The sequence below is a fragment of the Engraulis encrasicolus genome, chromosome 18, assembly GCF_034702125.1.
Source record: "Engraulis encrasicolus isolate BLACKSEA-1 chromosome 18, IST_EnEncr_1.0, whole genome shotgun sequence".
NCBI lineage: Eukaryota > Metazoa > Chordata > Actinopteri > Clupeiformes > Engraulidae > Engraulis > Engraulis encrasicolus.
This window is the reverse complement of record NC_085874.1, coordinates 29,415,826-29,438,325: the sequence shown is the minus strand read 5'-3', so window position 1 is coordinate 29,438,325 and position 22,500 is coordinate 29,415,826. Positions and strand designations below refer to the sequence as shown.

Here is a 22,500-nt window from a genome sequence, read left to right as displayed (position 1 = left end):
ATGTTCATACAGGTTGGTGTTAGAAAATAAGGTTGATATGGTCAAAAACCTGTTTGCCAGGGGGGCGCTGTGGCGCAGCGCGCTAAGCCCCCCACATTTTGGGCTTGCATGCCCACGGGGACCCCGGTTCGAGTCAGGCCGGGGTCATTTCCCGATCCTCCCCTGTCTCTGTCCCATTCGCTTCCTGTCACCATCTTCGACTGTCCTGTCAAATAAAGGTATAAAAGCCCCTAATATATATATATATATTAAAAAAAACAACTAATAATTTGCCTTATAATTCTGCACACCCTGTATGTGTGTTTATAGTGAGTATATCTAATTGTGTGTGTGTGTGTGTGTGTGTGTGTGTGTGTGTGTGTGTGTGTGTGTGTGTAGATGAGGATCGTCTGTCTAAGAGGAAGAGTGTGGGGGAGACCATCTCACTGCAGGTGGAAGTGGAGTCCAGACAGAGCCCAGAGAAGGAAGAGGTACACACACACTATAAACACAATCGTACTACACACACTGTAATAAAGTGACTATATGCAAACTCTCACACGCGCACACACTTACTTACACCCATACACACACAGACACTCACACCCTCCCTATACGCACGCACACATACAATCAATTCAACATGGCATCATGATGATTGTGAACACATTCACTCCCAAGTCACGTAAAAAAATCTCCCATGCGTTGGCTCCCAAACCGTAAAATTACGTTTTTACGGGGGGGGGGTTGGATTCTGAATCTACACATTCTAATGCACTTTCTGTGTGATTTTCGTAATAATGTGATGAACAGAACTGACATAGATCATGAAAACATCTACAAAGTCAAAACTCAGTCAGGATTTGAGTTTTATTATAGCGAATCAAACCACTACCTGAAAACTACATTTCAGATGATGTGGCTCTGAACAATAGCCTGACCAGGTGATTTTTGCATCGAAATAGTTTACTTGGAAGCTACTGGAGTTGTTCTTCGGGCGTGAAAATGCATTTAGACCCGCAATTTAAACTCGGAGAGTCAAAGAGCGCACCTGTGACAAAAAGGCTTTATCTCAGTTTAAATGGTGAAAAACGCTACCTAGAAATTTGGGCTTTCGAACAAGCCCTGACATGTGTCTGTAGGTTTAAGACAAAATATTCGGTGGCTGTTCAAAAAATGACAAAAAATAATGAAATTGGCTGGGAGACTACAGCTAAAATTCCAAAAAAACGGCTGGTATTGAATGTGTTAAATAAGGCACCAATTTGATTCATCCTCGTTTGTGTGTGTGTGTTGACGCATCTTGTTTGTTTGTGTGTGTTCTATACTACCACGTGACAGGTGAAGGTTTGGGGTTTGGACTGGGCACAGCTTAGCATTCATTCCTTTAGAAATACCATTTTGTATCGAACTCCATGGAAAAAGTGACTTGAAATCTTTTTTTTTGTTGTGTTGTGACACCTTTTTATGGGAGCACCTTTTTAATGATGAAAGTGTGTGTGTGTGTGTGTGTGTGTGTGTGTGTGTGTGTGTGTGTGTGTGTGTGTGTGTGTGTGTGTGTGTGTGTGTGTGTGTGTGTGTGTGTGTGTGTGTGTGTGTGTGTGTGTGTGTGTGTGTGTGTGTGTGTGTGTGTTTTCTGCAGAGGACTCCTGCTGAAGAGATCACCTTCCAGACCCTCAAGAATGCCATTGGTAAGAGCCCAGTGTGTGTGTGTGTGTGTGTGTGTGTGTGTGTGTGTGTGTGTGTGTGTGTGTGTGTGTGTGTGTGTGTGTGTGTGTGTGTGTGTGTGTGTGTGTGTGTGTGTGTGTGTGTGTGTGTGCGCGCGCGTGCGTGCGCGGTTGACAGTGAGGGTAAGGAGGAAGCTGAAACACCTGTGATTAATGTGTGTGTGTGTGTTTGTTTGTGTGTGTGTGTGTGTGTGTGTGTGTGTGTGTGTGTGTGTGTGTGTGTGTGTGTGTGTGTGTGTGTGTGTGTGTGTGTAGTCGACAGTGAGGGTATGGAGGAAGCTGAGAGGGCCCGGAGGAGACAGGTGGTGGAGAAATTCCAGAAGGCCCCCTTCGAGGAAATAGCTGCCCACTGCGGTGCCCGGGTAAATATCAAACACACACACACACACACATACACACCATCACCATCACCATCACCATCACCCATACTCAGGCACACACAACACTGAGTGAGTTAATATGCAGTTCAGTGTCCCGAATATGAGGCTTATTCTGGTTATGATCAAATTCGGGATAAGGTGTTTATATGAGTATAGAGTGTTATATCCCAGTTTACATTCTTAGCCATTATAGAATTCACTTCAAATGCGTGTAGCCTAGATACCAGCAACAACATTCTATGGGAAGCCTCGGTATACGGTATAAGATGTTTCCATCCATCTGTATCCTGGTTTCTTTTGGAATACTGCACGTATCGATATCCCCATTTCTCAAAGAATAAGGGCTTATCCGGGATACTGAAGTCGGGAAAAGGTGTTTATATGTTCAAACGCAAATACGGGATACTTAATATCCCGATCATATCCGGGATACTGAACAGCATTTAAACACACTCACTAAACACGTTAAACACATTTTATCATTATTGTGTCCAGCTTTATGTAATATCTTGCTGTGTGTGTGTGTGTGTGTGTGTGTGTGTGTGTGTGTGTGTGTGTGTGTGTGTGTGTGTGTGTGTGTGTGTGTGTGTGTGTGTGTGTGTGTGTGTGTGTGTGTGTGTGTGTGTGTGTGTGTTTGTGTGTGTGTGTGTGTGTGTGTGTGTGTGTGCGCACGCGCATGCATGCATTTGTATGCGTGCGTGTGATGTTTCACTGCCTGTCCGCTCTTGTTTGTTTGTAGGCCACCATGCTGCAGAGTAAACTCAACCAGATCTTTGAAATCACCATCAGGTACAACAACACACACACACCCACTCATTTCCTAGCTGCCTTATCAGTTGCATACCTGCCGACCATTACGCATTTTGTGTAGCAGATACGGATTTTGACATCAAACTACGGCGCTGTCACTTCAAAATACGGGTAAAACCAAAGTGTGTTCATGGGCCCTTATAAATTGCTCTGTAGACAACCAGACAGAGCCGTAGACATGGCTCTGCTTGCAATTGTCTCGCGCTGGCCTTTCCATTGGCCAGCAACGTGTGGGGGGGAATATTGACCAATCAGAGCGCTAGTTTGGATGTCTTCATTTGTTGTGCTGCGCTTCTCTCGAGTCGAGGCATCAGCTGCAGATAGAAAGTTTGCTTCGAAATCACACAAGCAGAGAGACTGGTTAATGTACTCCTATAATCTCTGAAACAAGTGTCCTCCTCCTGTCATCATGTATTATCCATCTTGGTACTGTCGCTGTAGTTTTACAAGTGAGCACCGTCAAAATCACCGTTTCAAAGGTAAATGGACTTTGAGAAAGGTAGCCTGTATGGGAATAGTGAATTGCGTCCAGTTCCTAAATCCGTAAACTTATGAAAATAAATAAAGGCCGAGGTCTGTCGTAATGATTCACCCAATGTTTCGACGTATTTGACGGCAATGTGTTGTTGCTTGTTTTGATATTGGACCAAAACGAGATTACTTCCGAATGAGAAAATGTGTCGATGACCGCGCTATAAATTAGCAGATTAGCAGCAAACTAAATTCGGTTTCCCTTTGCGCCGGATCATTTTAACTCTGGAAAATAAAGCGATAGTTAGTTCTAACGGTTGTGCTCGGAATAGGTCTACATCCGTAACCTACCTTGACACCGTATAGGAATACTATTCCCCCCTGAGTCATGGCCCATTCTGTGAACAGGTGTAACAGGTCGTGCGTCATACCAAATATACATCACTCCACGACTACTATCCGTAATCACGTATGGCAATCTATTAATAAAATCAATTCTCCTATCATCATATATGTGCCTAACAGTGAACAATAGCCAACTCATGAGGGTAGATAGGCCTACTACCTTATGCAGAGAAGTGAAAAAAAAGAAGCGATGCCCCTCAAAAGTTACCGTGGAAGTTCCAAGAGCATTGGCCATTAGCCCCCGTCCCTCAGTAGAGCCACTACATGACGCATTTTGCACTGAATGAATGCTGAAAGTGTGATTTTGATGTTAGCCCCCAAGGTAATAATATTAACCTGATATTATCCTAGCTTAGATAACACTTGTCTTTATCTTTTTCTCTACTGCTGATGCTTCTTCACAGTAGGTGACAACATCACCATTCATTAATATTGGGGGAGATGATGTAAGAATCATTACAATTCAACTTTTTGTTCATGAAAATCACTGAAATGCCTCGGTATTTTAAAATCAAATTATACATTTTCCTACATGTACCTTCTACAGCCAAAAAAATAATCAGCAAATGCTTCAATTTCATACTCAATTCCAGCTCCTTAACACCCCCCAAGTGACCAAATGCTCTGTTTGGCTGGTACATATAGCCACTTAGGCCTACTAGCCAGACTGGTGGTATGTTTGACTAGTAAGATTAACAGCCATATTGGCTGGTGATCAATAAAGTTAATTTAGAGGCCTGAATTCCAGCACACTATATCATAGCATTTTATTGGTGTTATGGTGTGAAACAAAAGCAAAAAACATCTTTCATAAAAGTTTAATACATTATGGTAGTTCAAAGTACTGTGAAGAGCAAGATAAACTATTTGCCAGATACACGGGATGTTAGGCTAAAATGCAGTAAATTGCATCTAAGAAAAGCATTTTTTTCTGGGGGAGGACCCCCCTGCCTGAATGAAGTGTCTCATATCTTCCCTGTTGACATTTGGCAACCCTAGGTGTAGGGCAGACTATGCAAAACAAAGTAGCCTCTCAGATGGGCCCGCCGGCGACCCCGTTGCTTTGCCATGCCAAGTTGTTGCGCCGTGAATTGCCGCGCTGCGATAAGTTGCTACTCAAAAAAAATTGTAAAGGTTGGCAGGTATGCAGTTGGTTAACTGGGGATTACTTGCCGTTCCAAACCATCAAGACATTGTTTAGTGCTGCAGCAGTTGCCTTAAATCAGGGAGGTCTTTACTTACTTACTTGGCCCACAGAATCATTTCAAATGTGTATTACTGTTGGCCCACATACATACACTATTAATGTAAAGCGTAACAAGACTCAAACATGTAATTTGGTGTGTCACAGGAATATGAGTGGGCCCAGGCCAATGAAACAGTTCTCGCTCATATAGCAACACAATGTGTGCTGGCACACCTGAACTACCATAATGAGAAAAAGTGTGCATGAGATGTAACTTTAATTATTATGTGCATGCACATGATATATTAATTCGGCCCGCAAAATTTTGATTTTGGCCCTCAATCAATTTGAGTTTGACTCCCCTGCCTTAAATTGTGCGCGTGATGGCCAAAATGGCCAAATTTGAGGGCAGCATTGAATGCTTCCCTACTGCTGCCTACTTCCCAGAATGCTATGTGTCAGCTCCAACAAACATGGCAGCCACTCAATCTCTTACCTTACAATTATTGGTAGTTTGACACTATACTCACTTTGATTTTAAAGTCAACATCATAGGCTCCTACCTAATTATTTTATCAGACTATTAAAACCTTCCATAGCCTATTTCATTTTTTATTCGTCAGTTATTTTGTTTTTTAGTGTCAGTCCTACGTTAGCCAACTAGTCTACATAAGCTAATGCCTTGTACTAACATCAAAATAAAACTCCTGTGGTTTGATATTTGACATTCAAAATCAGAATATAAGCTTTCTTCCCATATTCCATCCTTAGTAGGCATCTCTCCAGTAGGTAGCTCTTTATACAGTGAGGGAGTCATCTGAGGCACATGCCTGCTGTTTGGGATGAAGCCACACACACATACTCATCCTTCTCTACTGTCTTATCTCCCTCTCTCTCCTCTCCTTCTCTCTCTCTCTCTCTCTCTCTCTCTCATTTTCTCCTTCTCTCTCTCTCTCTCTCTCTCTCTCTCTCTCATCCTCTCTGTCCCTCTGTCTTACACTCTCTCTCTCTCTCTCCATCTCCATCTCCATCTCCATCTCTATTCTGCTCTCTCTCTCTCTCTCTCTCTCTCTCTCTCTCTCTCTCTCTCTCTCTCTCTCTCTCTCTCTCTCTCTCTTCATCTCTCTCTCTCTCTCTCTCTCTCTCTCTCTTCATCTCTCTCCCCTCCTCTTTAGGCCTCCTCCCAGTCCAAATGGCGGTCTCCCCGCTGCCGGATCATCATCATCATCAGCGGTGGCGTTGGTCAAGCCTCCTCCTCCTCGCTCTGTACCCGTTTACGAGATCAAGTTCCCAGACCTGTGTGTGTACTAGACACACACACACACTCACACACACATGTTCTGTTCATGATGTCTTAAGGATAAAGGTGGCATCTGCGTTTCCAAATGAATTGTTCTCATTGATCAATATAAGATAAGGCAAATTTAGTTAGTGATTGATAACATCTCCCAATATGATATAGCACATTGATCATGTGTCAGGACAAACGAGTCTGTTTTAAAGGTTTTGTCTGAATGGATGTTAAGTTGTCAGTTTTGAACAGCTCTTGCAGTGTTACCGCTGCTACGCGGTCAGGCCCTTGTAGGGACACACATGCGCGCGCTGACAATAAGTCACTTAGACCTTTTTTTGTAGCGAGGGTTGTTCTGTAGCTTCCCTCCCGCACCAACTGTTTGCTGCCAGCACCTGTGTGTGACGAGTGAAGTATTGTGCTATAGTCTGCCAAGCGCTTATTGTATGATCCATGTATGCGTGCATGTGTGTTAAGAAGCTCTCTTCTTATCATAATGTCAGTTGTGTGTGTGTGTGTGTGTGTGTGTGTGTGTGTGTTATTGGGAGGTGTGAGAGTTAAGATGTGTATGTTACTGACATGTGGTGTGTTTTTATGTTACGAGAATCTTAATATTACTGACAGGATTTTATAAAGCTATCTGTTTACATTCAAGTCCACCAGTGCAGTGGGCGTCTATAGCACAGACGCATTATTGATGCTTATTTCTGTTTGATAATGTTTGGTAATGTTTGCTTCTTAACTAATGTACTGTTTATTATTATTGCATATTTGCAGCCTATTTTATAGTGTTTACTTGTTAACTAACTTGTCAAAAGGGAGGTGGTCATGGGAAACATGTTTCGCTCACTCACAATGCACACACACACAAAGTGTGAGAGCGTGTCCGTGTGTTTGTGTGTGTGTGTGTGTGCGCGTGCGCGTGTGTGAGTGTGTGTATGAGATCTCTCTTTAGATGTGCTGGTTGTATTTCTCCACTAGACGTCAGTGGTAGACCTCAGGCTCACCCACAGCATTACTCTCTCACACACACACACACACACACACACACACACACACACACACACACACGCTCGCACACGCAGAATCACTAGTTATCTTACTGTTCATTCAAGTATTCATTTATAGTGGACAAAAAAAAGGGGTTCCACGCGCTTCTGTTTTTACATCTGGTGCATCAACGGGAGGGAGGCAGGTAATCTTGAATGAAGAGAAGACACCGGAGCAACTCAGATGGGATGCTTTTTCTTTTTAATTCAAGTGCACAACATAGGGACTAACGTTTCGATGGCAAGCCATCTTCATCAGAGTCCATGAACTCTGATGAAGATGGCTTGCCATCGAAACGTTAGTCCCTATGTTGTGCACTTGAATTAAAAAGAAAAAGCATCCCATCTGAGTTGCTCCGGTGTCTTCTCTTCATTCATTAATTTATAGTGGCTCAGTGGTCTCTCTCTCTCACACACACACACACACACACACACACACACACACACACACACACACACACACACACTCTTTGCAGCTCAGGAAATGAGTGTGTCCCCTCGTTAGCTTGTATGTTCTGTGCTGAAGTGTGTGTGTGTGTGTGTTGGTGAATGTGTCTTTGTCGCTGACAAGCTCTCACACACACGTTGACCACCTAACTTACTTCCTCGTCTTCCTGTCCCCTTGTGCTGTTCTTCACCATGTTTTCAGTTGTGGCATGTTGGCCAAGCAATCGTGTTTATATGTCTGTGTGTGTGTGTGTGTGTGTGTGTGTGTGTGTGTGTGTGTGTGTGTGTGTGTGTGTGTGTGTGTGTGTGTGTGTGTGTGTGTGTGTGTGTGTGTGTGTGTGTGTGTGTGTGTGAATGTGTCTTTGTCGCTGACAAGCTCCCACACACACGTTGACCACCTAACTTACTTCCTCGTCTTCCTGTCCCCTTGTGCTGTTCTTCACCATGTTTTCAGTTGTGGCATGTTGGCCAAGCAATCGTGTTTATGTGTGTGTGTGTGTGTGTGTGTGTGTGTGTGTGTGTGTGTGTGTGTGTGTGTGTGTGTGTGTGTTTGTGTGTGTGTGTGTGTGTGTGTGTATGTTTGTGTGTGTGGTTTTTTAAGTGTAATAGTTGAGACACACTCTGGGTGAAGGTAGAATGTGCTTTTTAACAAGTGTTGGTTGTGTGTGTGTGTGTGTGTGTGTGTGTCTGTCTGTCTGTCTGTGTCTGTGTGTGTGTGTGTTTCGCAGCTGTGTGATGAGGCAGGTGTGTGTGTGTGTGTATCGTCATGATACCAGTGCCAAAGTGTATGACACACCTGCTCTGTGATCTCATCACCTGTGTATGCCACAATCCACCTGGAGGCCCCCTGGCCAGCTCGCACAATAAAAACATATTTTATAATCTCTCCGTCTATAGTGTCCCTTTCTATTATCCATGCTGTGCCCTCCTAGTGACGCAGCACCTTCAGCGTTGCTTCTAGTCAGGCCAGGAGCAATACAAACATAATTTCTGAGATCCAGGAAAAATCGGGAACTCCTCCCACTTTGTCGGGAAGCAAATAACCAGTAGCAAACCAAGGGAGGCAGGTCATTCATGCCGTTTGGGAAATTTTAATTGTTATGCTCTTGGTCAGACCAAGTCTCGAAGAGATTTGAAAGTCGATGACAATCAGGCTACCTTTCTATGGCCCCCAAACTCGTCCCTCAAGGCTCTGGCTGAATTGGGGTCGCTCTGTGCTGATTGACAGTGTGGGAAGAACAGTGTGCTGATTGCTGTGCTGATTGACAGTGTGGGAAGAACAGTGTGCTGATTGCTGTGCTGATTGACAGTGTGGGAAGAACAGTGTGCTGATTGCTGTGCTGATTGACAGTGTGGGAAGAACAGTGTGCTGATTGCTGTGCTGATTGACAGTGTGTGCAAGAAGAAGTAGTTGGACTTGCCCTCTCTGAGAGAATCCATTCCACAGGTTCCCAACCAGATAGATAGCTAGGTACTAATAACAAGCTGACTTTAGATACATCAGTTACTGGAAATGTATAGCAACTTACATACAGTCAACATTCAGCCAACTTGAACAATAACATTCATTTTCTTCTACATTGCACCCATTGTTTGTCATTCTTATTTCAAACAAAGCTGTGAAAGCCCACAGTATGTTGTTTCAGTTGTTTTCCTTCAAAGATTCAGTGGTTGCACTTGTTCAGCTGAGATTTGTGCTTTGACTCAACTTACCACACACAGTGGCGCAGGGTCATCTAACCCAGTGTTTCCCAACCTTTTTTGTCTTGTGTACCCCTAAGCATTTTCGTTGTGCCATGAGTACCCCCCAAGTCAAGTTCTCTATCCCAATGTAACTAAGCTCCATACATTTGTTAAAATTACATTTTTTCCAAGTACCCCCTGTAGTGTGCTCGCGTACCCCTAGTGGTACACGTACCCCTGGTTGGGAAACAGTGATCTGACCCCATGCATGGCGTAAGATCAGCCTCTTCACCATTTTTCTAAAAGGGAATATTATATAGTTCAACCGTGAAAGCTTAGGCTATCAGTTATCTTTTGCTCCAATTGTAACTTGTAGCTGATTTTAGCTATGATTTGAACACTCGAAACGAATACCTCTTTATCAATTAGCTGTGAAGAAAGTAAAAATAAAGTGTCATCTTATCCCGCTATTCCCTAAAGAATAAGACATGAGTGGAGTTGAGTTGCACTTTGGATCCTTTCCATACGTATCGTTTGTTTCACAGAAGTCAGCCAGCTTGATCTTGGAAGCCAGAACTGTGGCTTCCACTGTCAGATAAGACCATGTCCATTCTCTACCAATAATACCTTGGAAATAGCCTTCTCAGTAAATGCTTTTCATACTTTATTTTTTTTAAATATTAGTTTTATTGTATCCATATTATTCCGTCGTATTGTCCTGCGTTCATTTTTTAGCTATTCACTTTAGGCATCAAGTCCAATTTTACATTTGCATTTCATGCATTGGACCAGCGCCTTGGCAATAGATAGCGTGGTCATAGATGTATTTAGAAATTATTTTAATGTAATTACTGCGATACTGCAAAATGGGCGAAACAATTTACCACAGGAGGGCAGTAGAGTGTTTGTATCAAAGCGCTATAGAAATAATGTTGATAATTTAAGCTTATTAGTATTAGGAATATTCATGTATATAATGTAATATTAGCAACATAAGCTTGTTAATATTATTATTTCAACGGGATCTGATATTATATAGAACCAAAGGTGCCCAAAATTGGACCCAGATGGACTAATAATTCTGTGGGATGGGAACACTGGTGTGTATCATACAGTGTCCAATTAGCTGTGCGCACATTAGTTCTATTAGAGCATGTCGAACGACCGGGTACGGATAGGGGGGCCAAGACCATTTCTGTCCCAGGGGCGCTTAATTTCTTAATACGCCCCTGAATGAGGGGATGGAAAAAGGAGGAGAGGATAGAAAGATGAGTTAAGATACCGTAGGTGGGGAAGAAATTATAGCTGGAGTGAAGGGAGGGAGGAGGGGAGACAATGCACTGAAGAGGAGAGGAAGGGAGGACAAGACAGATTGCACTGACAGAGTGAGAGAGGAGAAGAGATATTGCACTGACTGAGAAGGACGTACTAGAGGAGAGATTGAGACACTGAGGAGCAGTGAAAGAGGAGATGAGGGAAAAAACGATCAGAGCCAGGGGGGCAGGCGGACAAATGAAAACATACATACACACTATTGTTATTACTATTGCGTGATTGAGCAAATCAGTCGTCTTAATTAGTAATAACTTCTTATGTACATAACAATATTATCTTATTACCACAGCACCTCTAAGGGACCTGTGTGTGTGTGTGTATGTGTGTGAGAGAGAGAGAGAGAGAGAGAGAGAGAGAGAGAGAGAGAGAGAGAGAGACTGAGTATGCTTCTTATTCAGACTTCAACCTGATACACTTCACATTACAGGAAAACACATATGCATGCAAGCACACAGACACACACACACACACACATTTGACCCGATAATCCTCTCCTTACAGGAACTCTCTCTCTCTCTTTCTCTCTCACTCTCTCACTCTCTCTCTCACACACACACAGACCGTGCAGCTAATGAATGATGGGAGGTGCATTTAGTATCTCTTAAAAGGTCTGGGTGTGTGCGTGTATGCCTTTGTGTGAAGTTTTAATTGCCAAATGATAACACTTCACAGTCAACTTTTGCAATGAAGCACTTGAGATTTAATTGATCTTTAAGTAATGAAGCACTTGAGTTTTAGTTGATCTTTACCCAATGAAGCACTTGAGTTTTAATTGACATAGTTCATCATTGACAGTTCATTCCTCGTGAACCACATTATACAGTGCATTTGTATACGCTCACACATACGAACACACACACACACACACTCATATATAGACTATCTCTCTCCCTCCCTCTCTCTCTCTCTCTCTCTTTCTCTCTCACACTCACACTCTCACTCACTCGATCTCTCTCTCTCTCTCTCTCTCTCTCTCTCTCAGTAGCGCCCGTTATGTTCCCGTGCGATGGCCTGCTTGAGGAGGGTGAGCAGGTCTCGATGCGAAGTCGACGTGTGCGGCCTCATGAATCCCCCGTAACGCTTCTGGGAGGGGCCAGGGGCAGAGCCCAAGAGGAAGGGGTTCACGCTATTGGCTGGTGCTGCAATGTGCTGCATGCGATTGGTTGGTGTAATAGTGGGCGGGGTCATCTCCTCTTCTGAGTCCTCCCCTAGTGACATGAGAGAGCATAGAGACTTGATTTGTAAGATTTAATAGTAATATTACACAATACGTAATCTTAAAGTCCTCAAGTTTGTGTCAAATGATGTTTGTATTCATGTCACGTTGGGTATGAATGGCCATAATAACATAGTAAATGAGCAGGTCTTACCAAGGCTCCGCCTGCTCTCCATGGCAACGTCTGCAGGCCACGCCTCCAGGTCACTTTCTATCTCCTGTGGGTCACTTGCTGTCATGCCCAGTAGGACTTTGATTGGCCGCCGCTTGCCTTTGGGCTTCCCCCAGCGGAAATGCTGCATGGAGTAGGCGCGCCGTTCTAAGCTGCGTTGGGCCTAACACACACAGACACACACACACACAAACACACAAACACACAAACACACAGACACACACACACACACACACACAAACACACAAACACAATGAGATGAGTAACACATGAGCTGTATATTTTTGACCAAGTGTATGTTTTTGCTATAGCTGTAGCCTATATTAATATAAGCTGTGTATTTTTCTCACTCTCATACAGGCCCTACGAATACAAATATCTTCCGTGTGTGTGTGTGATTTACCTTGTGGTGTGGGTTGGGCTTTTGGGGTTAGCAAGGGAGTGTGCATGTGCGTGCGTGCGTGTGTTTTACCTCATGTAGGGAAATGGTGTTAGTCGGGGGAGGTAGCATGGTCTTCAGCAGCGTGAGGAGTGAGCTCGGACCCCCCTCCTCTTCCTCCTCACCCTCCTCTTCCTCGTCATAATCAGATCTCACCTCCCGACGCTCACGAGCCAGGGCAGGAGGACCGGCCACATGCTGAGAACAAATTAATAAAGCATTAAAATGAAATATACAAAAATATAAGCATAAAAAATGCTTTCAAAATTCTGTGAATTGAGATTATTGAAAGAACACATCAGAAAGCAAACAGAAACGTCAGGATAATGAAGAAGATGATGATGATGATGATGATGATGAAGAAGAAGATGATGATGATGATGATGATGATGATGACAGTATCAGTACCCAACATGGTCTTCCTGCAAAACATTGCTTAAAATTATTCCGCATATACAGCGTAGTTCAGGGCAGATTGGTACTGACAGATAGTGGTGAAAATGGTCTTTGTGGATGAGGATGATGATGATTGATTTGCATAAATAAATGTTCGCTAAATGTAATGTAATCTATGCAATGATATTGATAATGATGAAGGTGATGATGATGACCATAGTTATGATGACGATTGTGATGGTTATGATTTTCTCACCCGTGTCGTCTTCCGATGATAGTGATGATGATGATGATGATGATGGTCATTATTATGATGATAATGATGATGATGATGATGAGGAGGAGGAGGGTAATGATGTTTTACTTCTGATTTTGATGATGATGATATTGATGATGAGGGTGATGATGAGAAGGAGGAGAATGATGACGATGATGATGATGATGGTTGGTGATGTTTTTCTCAAAAGTATGTGGTCTTCTGAGCTTGTTGATGAAATTGATGGTTATGATGAGGAGGAGCAGGAGAATGATGGTGATGATGATGTTTTTCTCACCAGTATGTCATCTTCTGAGCTTGTTGATGTTATTGATATGATGATGATCTTGATAATGAAATTGATAATACTGATGATGATGACCATAGTGATGATAATGCTGATGTTTCTCTCACCAGTGTGTCGTCTTCTGAGCTTGTCTCTCTGCAAAGCTGTTGTCCCACTTCAGACGCACTTACACACGCGCACAGACACAACATCATCGCGCACACACTCATCACACACACTCCCATCCACCGCTGCATCCTCTCACTGCACCGCAGCTCTCTAGTCACCGCCCACTTCTGCCTCTCAAGCAATCACGGATCAGAGTTTTGCCTGCCCACCAATCCCTGTTGAGGAGACAGACATGAACAGATGTCTGAAAAGCTTCAATCATACCTCATATCTGTTTCAGTCATGCACACACACACACACACACACACACACACACACACACACACACACACACACACACACACACACACACACACACACACACACACACACACACACACACACACACACACACACACACACACATACACACACACACACACACACATACACATACACACACACACACACACACACACACACACACACACACACACACACACACAGACACACACACATATTTACACACACATTCTACAGCACATACCCACACAGATTGTGGAGTCAAAGGTCAACTATGATTCCAAACTGTTGCGGCTGCACTGAATAGAAAGGTGTGTGTGTCTGTGGGTTGGGTGTGCACTTTCCAGTCAATGGGTTACGCGTCTGAGCATACACCCACTTACTTGTATATTCCTGATGAGTACCTTAGCAACGGCAAGAACAAGCACTGATAGCAGAGACGGTCTAATAGAATCAAAAGAATCTCTGCTGATAGTACGATGGTTGCATTTCACTGCCAATTAAAAGAATTCTAAAAGAATTCTAACCCTAAATCAAAACAAAAATGCCCATTGGTCAATTAAACAATTTAATATAGCTGTCTAAACTAAAGAGTCAGCCTGAAAAAATATTTGGATTGTTTGAAACAGACGGGAAACTGCAGTTTGCATGAAATAGAATAGACTGCAAGAATTTTAAAGGAGATACACTGTATAAAAGTCTCAGTTGCGATTTTGTACCGGTGTCCTTGCCCCACCCCCCGCAGTTGCTTCACTTTGAACTGAGCGTTAGTTGTCCATACTGTATGTACACATCATTGCATACACTCTAATGGAAGGAGATGAGAGCATGCTAACGCAGCGAGAGAAGAGTGAAGGGACACGAACATCAATGTAAGAAGATGAGAACTCAACCCAGGAGATGAGAGCAAGAGGACAGGAGATGAAAACACACATTCCGTAATGAGACAACAGGAGAGGGAAATAGAAGAAAAAGCATGAGAACACACACCCTAATGGAAAGAGAGCAGGAAGGATGAGAACACACACCCTAACATAACGAGAGGGGAAAGGATGAGAACACACACCCTAACACCCCCAGAGAAGAGAACTGTGTAAACGGCAGGCAGAGACACACTAACAGACAGGCAGGCTGGCAGAAAGACAGACAGACAGACAGAGTGATTTAAAAAAAAACTTTTTGCTCAAAACTTCAATTTTGAAGACTTTAAAAAAGTTAGGTTTCACCAGTGTTCCAGGAAAACGCTAACATTGGCTAATATTGTAACTTGGTTTAAGATTCTTCTTGGTTTGACACTCGGTGAGATACTTTTTTTCTACTTCTTTTGCTACTGTTCCTGTATGGCTGCACAATCCTCCACTTTCCCCCTCAGATGGGGACACAACACACACACACACTTCACACACTTCACACACACACTCACATACTCACCTCTCTGAGATGGAGATGCGCTCAGCAAGGTGTAGTCTTCCTCGGGGTTTACAAATGTTCTCTTGTTTGCCCCTCAATCTCTCTCTCTCTCTCTCTCTCTCTTTCTCTCTCTCTGTCTCTCCCTTTCTGTCTTTGCTATCTGCCTATCTCTTAGATCTCTTGCTTTCCCTCTGTCTACTCTGTATCTCTCTTTGTGGAATGTCTACGTGCTGCCTTATATACTCCTGAGCTCTGGACCCTCCAAGGCCAACCTCTCCACATGCACACACACACGCACACACACACACACACACACGTGCGCGCACACATACAGTACACCTGCGAGGGGACCACGAATGCCCTTATTAGGTAGTCCGGGTGGCGAGGCTTCTCTGGTTTCTATGGTGACGATAATGATGATGGCTATGGTTGGGGATGACTATGGTGACGAAGGTGATGATGATGATGATGATGATGATGATGTCTGTCCAGAGGCAGCAAGACTAGGGTCATCTCACACACTCTTCAGAGAAGACTCTTCTGTGCCTCCAGACCCGGGGTATCTCTAAGACATGTTGTGTGGGTGTTTGCACTCTACTCAAACCTTGCTGATGTACTTTAAAAAAAAGCACTATCCCCACCTGGCATCTGCACTTCTGTATATTTCCTGTGCACTTTGTATCGGCAGGTGATGTATGTAATGACTATGTCCTCTATTGTAAGTCACTTTAAAAGCATAAAAAGCATCTACCAAATGTAATGTAATGTATTGCAGCGAACGGGAGCAGAGGTACCTCTCTGGGGGACCATAGAGCTTGAACGTGACGTCACATGCTGTGATTTCATGGGAACTCACGGCGTCTTTTGGCGGAAAATGTTAGCCTGTAATCCAATGGCGGCATTAAAATGACATTTCGTTCCCCTTCAAATTGTGCCACGAGCTTCACATAATGTTGTTTCTGATATTTTTGTAGAATTTTTCGAACGAAACACCAAACGATTTAGAAGGGGGTGTTTCTTAACATTTTTCACATAGACGGCCTCGGAACAAAATATTGATACTATACTTCTGCATGAATAATCTATATTTAGCTCCTTAAACAGCATATTTGTAGCCCAGCGCATATAATGACTGGAATTAGAAGATATTTACTGGCTACCATGGTGGTCAGCTATGGTCCCATGAAATGCGGAACTAAGGCGTGGGACTTTCAAGCCCTATTCATGCAGAAGAACTTTATTTGTATAGCGCAATTCATACAAGACCTGCAGCTCAATGTGCTTAACAGTTAGATTAACATGAACAATAACAGCAAAATAAATAAAATGGGAAGGAGACCGATATTTGGCAAAAGTTGAGGCACGAATAGACCAGATGCAACTTGAGCGATTCCAGAGAAAGTCGAGTTGCTGGCGACAAAAGAGACAAAAGCGACTTGGGCGGTCTGGGCGATTAGAGGCGACTTGAGCGACAGTTTGTAGTTGGACTTGAGCGAATATTAAGCAAATGAGCTATGATGCGGTTCGACAACAGCCGCTACCACCAATGGGAATGTTGGAATGCCTGCATTCTGTTTTTAACGGAGATACTATGTTGCTTCTATTGCTCGTATCGCTCTTGCTGCACAGTCCAGCGATTCTCTGTCGCTTAATCTGGTCGACGCTGGTGTATTCTCACGGTTATAGAAGGTAGGTATACTGGCCTGATCAACATTGGCTGGGTCACCTGAGCAAGGATGTAGGACGTTTGACAGACCTGAAACACCCAATGACCTCAGGTAACATCAATGATGATGCGCCCAATGCCTCAAAAGATGTAGCACTACAAGTGGAATTTTCAGAATGTTAAAAAACATGGAACTGCAAAAAAATGGCATGAAATTCACAAGAATCAGATGATGATGATGATGATGATGGTAAACTAAAATGATTGAAGTCATTCGTCTTGGTATTGGGACATGTCTTGGTGTGTGAATGTTGGATGATAACTGTCACTCGTTCAGTGTTGTAACTGAAGAATTTAACTCTGTCAGCTTCAGCATTCTCTAGCATATACAGCAGACTTGTATGAAATTCTGAATTGAATGAATTGAAATTCATGAATGTCATAATATGAACACGAGGTGATGGTGTTCTCTGTACTCTCAATGGGTGGTGTAGATGAAATTAAAAGAAATGCAAGGTAATGACACCACCTAACGTTCTTATTATGACACTACTTTGAATTTCAATTCATTCAATTCGGAATTACATACAAGCCAGATATTCAGTGTAGTTTAGCGATCTCGACATTGACCTTATCATAAGCCTGCCAACGCCCCCTTAGTATTAAAAAATAAATACTACTACTAATAAATAAAAAACAATTCCGCCCATTTTCCACCTCTGAAGAAAAGTTCTCTGCGGAATCTGTAGCTTCTTGGATGAACCGCAAGGCTCATCATCACAGAACTTTTAGGGGTTTCCCACCTCCATAATGGTAATTGAAGGTTGTTCAAGAAAGAAACCATGTACAGTGTTGATTCAGCTCACCAAGGGGTGCATTTCTGGAAAGCGTAGTTGTTAGCAGTTAGCAACTTCAGTAGTTGCAAATGGGAAATTGCATTGCATCCAACAAAGTAGCTAACATAGGTAGCAACTACGCTTTCCAGAAATGCACCCCAGACTAGCACTTTACCAGCCTCTCATGCAAAGTCAGCATCTCCTCTGAAACTGTTTGTCTTTATTGAATCTTTCTTCATCAAGTCTTAGGAACCTGTTTTTCTCTCATCCAAAGAAGACTCCTCTTGTACTGTAGGTTTGAAAAGGTGTAATTTGGAAAGCAGCACCAATAATCACTGTTTTTCTGATAACGCCAGTCCCTTGTTTTTGTCTGTTGTTGTTTTTCCTCCTCATTCCGTGCATTCTCCTCATTCTAAACCTAACACAACTCATAGCTGTGATGAGCCTACCATGTGCAGAAGTGTAATGTGATGACCTACCATGTGCAGAAGTGTAATGTGATGACCCTACCATGTGCAGAAGTGTACAGTAATGTGATGACCCTACCATGTGCAGAAGTGTACAGTAATGTGATGAGCCTACCATGTGCAGAAGTGTAATGTGATGACCTACCATGTGCAGAAGTGTAATGTGATGACCCTACCATGTGCAGAAGTGTACAGTAATGTGATGACCCTACCATGTGCAGAAGTGTAAGTTGAAGTACTGTCACTGATGTAATTACAACACCAGTGTTACTGCAACACAAGTACTTACTACTTATTTTACATAGTTACCAGGTATCCAACTGTAACTAATGAGGTAGATACACTTAAGAGTACAACTACTTTTAGTGTACACACCTCTGACTTGTCTATGTTTATATAGATTCCCTTTAGAAAGATGGTTGATGTTGATGTTTATACTGTAGGCTTTGTGATTGGGATTGTCCATGCCGTCTTTTTTCATTTTGTCAATGTTGTGTCCATGCCTCCTTTTCAGAATCAGTATCTGTCTAGCATTGCATGATATCTTTATAAAGGGCGGGGGGGCATTCAGCAAATCTTGTGGGCTCTTCCATAAAAAGACACCAGAATAGATGTTTGGTGGCCCCATCTATAGCGGAGATGGCTACACAGAGGTTGTTTCCCAATGTCTAGTGTGCGTCCTTCCAAGTGTATCAGCCTTTGTAATCACGCCCAGTGATTGGATACTCTTTGGTGAACTCTGCAGAGTATCCAATCACTGGGCGTGACTTATTAGGCTGACACACTTCCAAGGATCATACACTTGACATTGGGAAATAGTGAGACTGTTATACCGGAGACTACCCAGTCCTTCCCTGTCTCTCTAACCCATTACTCCTCTGAAACGCACTTATTCAATATTGCAAAAAAAAAACATTTCTCTTTCAAGTCTGCGTGGGGGCATGAACATCTAGTTAACTGTAAAACATTGCAGCCAGTTAAACGTAAGAAAAGTTGCCCTGCTGCCTTTAGTACAGTAAGTAACTCAACTTGAGGCTTTATTTACAGTGTACTTGGCTTCAAGTTCTACCTGTTCTCCTTTAAACTCGTCATTCAAACTACAAGCTGTAAACTACATTTTCATTCAATCTACGTAGCTGCTTGAGTTGCGTGTCGTGTTTCAGGATAACCATTAGCTGATGCGACTTGTGTCGTGTCTGAGAATAGCAGTTATTGATTATGACTTCTATCGTGTCGGACAATGGAGAATGCCCCTGGCGGCCGCGCAGACTTCCGAACGGGCATGAGTCATATCGTTATGACATCATAATGGAAGCAAAGAGAGCAGCAACGAAGTCGATTACTCACATTATTCACTCTAACTCTAGTTGCGCACACACACACACACACATACACACACACACAAACGCAACATTAGGCAGAACAAAACATTGATTAGTTCCTCTCTCCTCTCACTCCATCTCTCTCTCGTCCTCCTCTCCTACTTTTCCATCTTCTCGCTCTCCTCTCTCCTGTCTTTCTCCATTATTCTGCCACGCGTCTCTCCCTCTTCCTCTCTCTCTCTCTCTCTCTCTCTCTCTCTCTCTCTCTCTCTCTCTCTCTCTCTCTCTCTCTCTCTCTCTCTCTCTCTCTCTCTCTCTCTCTCCCTCTTTCCTCCTATCTGTCTGTGGTGGTAGAGGGGTAAAGGTGTAATCTCCCCTTCTGTCTGTGCATAAATGACTGTGTGTGTGTGTGTGTGTGTGTGTGTGTGTGTGTGTGTGTGTGTGTGTGTGTGTGTGTGTGTGTGTGTGTGTGTGTGTGTGTGTGTGTGTGAGAGAGAGAGAGCGACTGTGCGGGCATGTGTGTGCACATGTGTGTGTGCATGCTTGTGTGTGTGTGTGAAGGCGTAATCTCGTTACTCAGATTAGGGGATTACAGCCCATCAAGCAGACACACACTCACACGAGAGAGACGGAGGGAAGAGGAGGACAGGAGTAAAAGAATGGAAAGTGGTGAAGAAAAGTAGAAAAGGGGAGGGAGACTGGAGGAGGAAATGAGAAAGGAGGAGAGAGGGAGGAGAGAGAAGAAAGGAAGAAAGTAGGAGAGGAGAAATGGAGGAGAGGAAGAGGAGTGGAGGAGTTTAGCTGAGTGCCGAGCTCCCCACGCATGGCACTGCCTCAGCTACTTGGAACACCCATGACCAAGGTAAGACCTGCCCCCTCAGACACACGCACGCAGAAACACACACACACACACACACACACACACACACACACACACACACACACACACACACACACACACACACACACACACACACACACACACACACACACACACACACACACACACACACACACACTTGCTCAAAGCAACACACACTCCCAAACTCTCTCTCTCGCTCTCTCTCTCTCTCAAACATACACACACACACACTCACTCACACACGCGCACACACACACACACGATCATAGACCTGTGTATACACTTAAACCAGTGTTATCATACAATGCTAGCTGCTAATCTGTCTTTAGCCGGTGACTGTGTTGTGTTGGAAGTGTTTGGATGCGCTACTACAGTAACTGAGCTTGGCTGTTAGCTTTTAGTTCACTTGGTGCGGTATGCTACAGTATAACGGTGTTACTGTGAAGTTGCGAAGACACTATACACAGAAACACACTGACACACAGACACACACTGAAAGACCACACCACACTTAGGCTATTGCTCTACATTACATTTAGCGTATGCATTTATCCGAGGTAAAGAAGAGTTACTACAGGGTAGTGGTTACAGTCAGTGTTTCCCGCAGAATTTTTGTTAGACAAGGTGGTGTGGTGTTAAAAGTATATATTTTTTGGTTAAGCAACTTTAGAAATTACATTCACAACATAAAATTTGTATCTTCTCAAGGGACCTTGTCAAGGTGGTAGGTGTTTCTTGTCAAGGTGGCTGCTTTAGCAATTAAGTGCTGGGGGAAACCCTGCAGTCCATGCATGGAGCAATATGAGGTTAGGTGCCTTACTTACTCTAAGGGTACTTCAGGATGAAAGCTGATGGACACGCATTGCTGTCACTGGTAAGGGTGGGATTCGAACCTACAACCTACTGATCCAAAGAGCAGCTCTCTAAGAAGTCACAATCTGGATGCAATTTTGAGTTGTGGTTTGTGTGACAAATTCGCAATTCCTTCGAGATCAGGCTCGGCCTCGGGGAGTTGAGAAGGAGACAGCTGAGAGTGGGGCACTCAGTTGCAAATGGAAGCCAATAGTGTATTTCATTATGATAATGTTAAGGGGGGGCGTTAGCAAGGTCAAGGGGGCGTGGGGAGGCTTGTGAGGAGGTTGAGGGGGCGTTGATAGGCTTATGATGATGTCCAGGGGGCGTTGGGAGACTTATGACGATGTCAAGGGGGTCTGAGCGAACCTGATGATGCACAGAGGCAAAACGCATTGTTCGCTTTTTTCTTTTGAAGTAGGCCTATTGAACACCTGCGTTTACCAGCACCTAGAAACTGTGCATGGATCTTTGAACTGATGATGTCAAGGGGGCTTTTGATTAAACTTCGACTTTTTTCGCACACCTCAGCTGGCAGGTGCGTCGGAGATGGCCCATGGGTCACTCAGCAACAACTTAAAGAAACTCCCGCACACTCACCATTTCGCTGTTCTTTCTTTAATAACGACGTTTCGGTACTAGACCTTCATCAGGCAATCTCTTTCATTCATCTCAACACAGGCTTTTTCAAAACTTGGTTGACAGATAGTGGACCAATCAGGTCCGACGTTAGGATTACGTCACTCATTCACAGAAAGACGCACTCACAGTGGTGGGTGCTTTGAGTAGGCTACAGTGCACATGAAGACTGAAGAGCATTGCACAGAAGATGAGAGAACAAAAAACAAAATAATAATAAAAAAGTAAATTTAACATTTTCATAAAGGGGGCTTTTGATCAAAAAAGGGTGATAATCAGTATTTAAAAGGATCAATATGTGGGGGACTCGACAATACGTACAGAAATTGGAGAAGTGATGCTGTCACTGGACTCATTGATGCAAGCAGCCATTGATGTGCAAGCAGCCATTGATGTCTGGCCCGTTGTCTGCCCTACTCCTGAGGTTACCCAAATGGGGCAGTCGACCAGATTGGAGCCGACGGAGATTTGCAGAACTATATATATCTGGCAAGAGCCAGGTTAGTC

The 22,500-nt window shown here is 43.5% G+C and overlaps 2 protein-coding genes across 3 annotated transcripts in view; one reads left to right on the top strand and one right to left on the bottom strand.

Moving 5' to 3' along the window:
- The window catches only part of LOC134469248 (protein EFR3 homolog B-like), a 33,384-nt gene extending 26,486 nt beyond the window's left edge, over positions 1–6,898 (top strand). For both annotated transcript variants that reach the window (XM_063223399.1, XM_063223398.1), the window contains 5 exons: positions 379–470; positions 1,622–1,670; positions 1,962–2,068; positions 2,826–2,875; positions 6,134–6,898. In XM_063223399.1, the coding sequence (XP_063079469.1) occupies positions 379–470; positions 1,622–1,670; positions 1,962–2,068; positions 2,826–2,875; positions 6,134–6,269 (434 nt within the window). In that variant the 3' untranslated portion in view covers positions 6,270–6,898. The remainder of the gene's footprint in view (positions 1–378; positions 471–1,621; positions 1,671–1,961; positions 2,069–2,825; positions 2,876–6,133) is intronic.
- A 4,843-nt stretch (positions 6,899–11,741) lies between these two features.
- Positions 11,742–17,824, bottom strand: LOC134468198 (pro-opiomelanocortin B-like). The gene is made up of 4 exons (XM_063222137.1): positions 17,819–17,824; positions 12,624–12,788; positions 12,134–12,314; positions 11,742–11,971 (listed from the first exon to the last, which is right to left on the bottom strand). Exons 1-4 carry the CDS (start codon positions 17,822–17,824, stop codon positions 11,742–11,744), a joined length of 582 nt encoding a protein of 193 aa, XP_063078207.1.
- Between the last annotated feature and the right edge of the window lie 4,676 nt (positions 17,825–22,500).

What these genes read in the sequence shown, in the direction of transcription:
- LOC134468198 (XM_063222137.1), bottom strand. An exon ending in ACACCATTTCCCTACATGAG is followed by an intron (nt 12,315 to 12,623) that starts GTAAAACACACG and finishes TGTGTGTGTTAG; the next exon opens with GCCCAACGCAGCTTAGAACG. An exon ending in GGAGAGCAGGCGGAGCCTTG is followed by an intron (nt 11,972 to 12,133) that starts GTAAGACCTGCT and finishes TCATGTCACTAG; the next exon opens with GGGAGGACTCAGAAGAGGAG.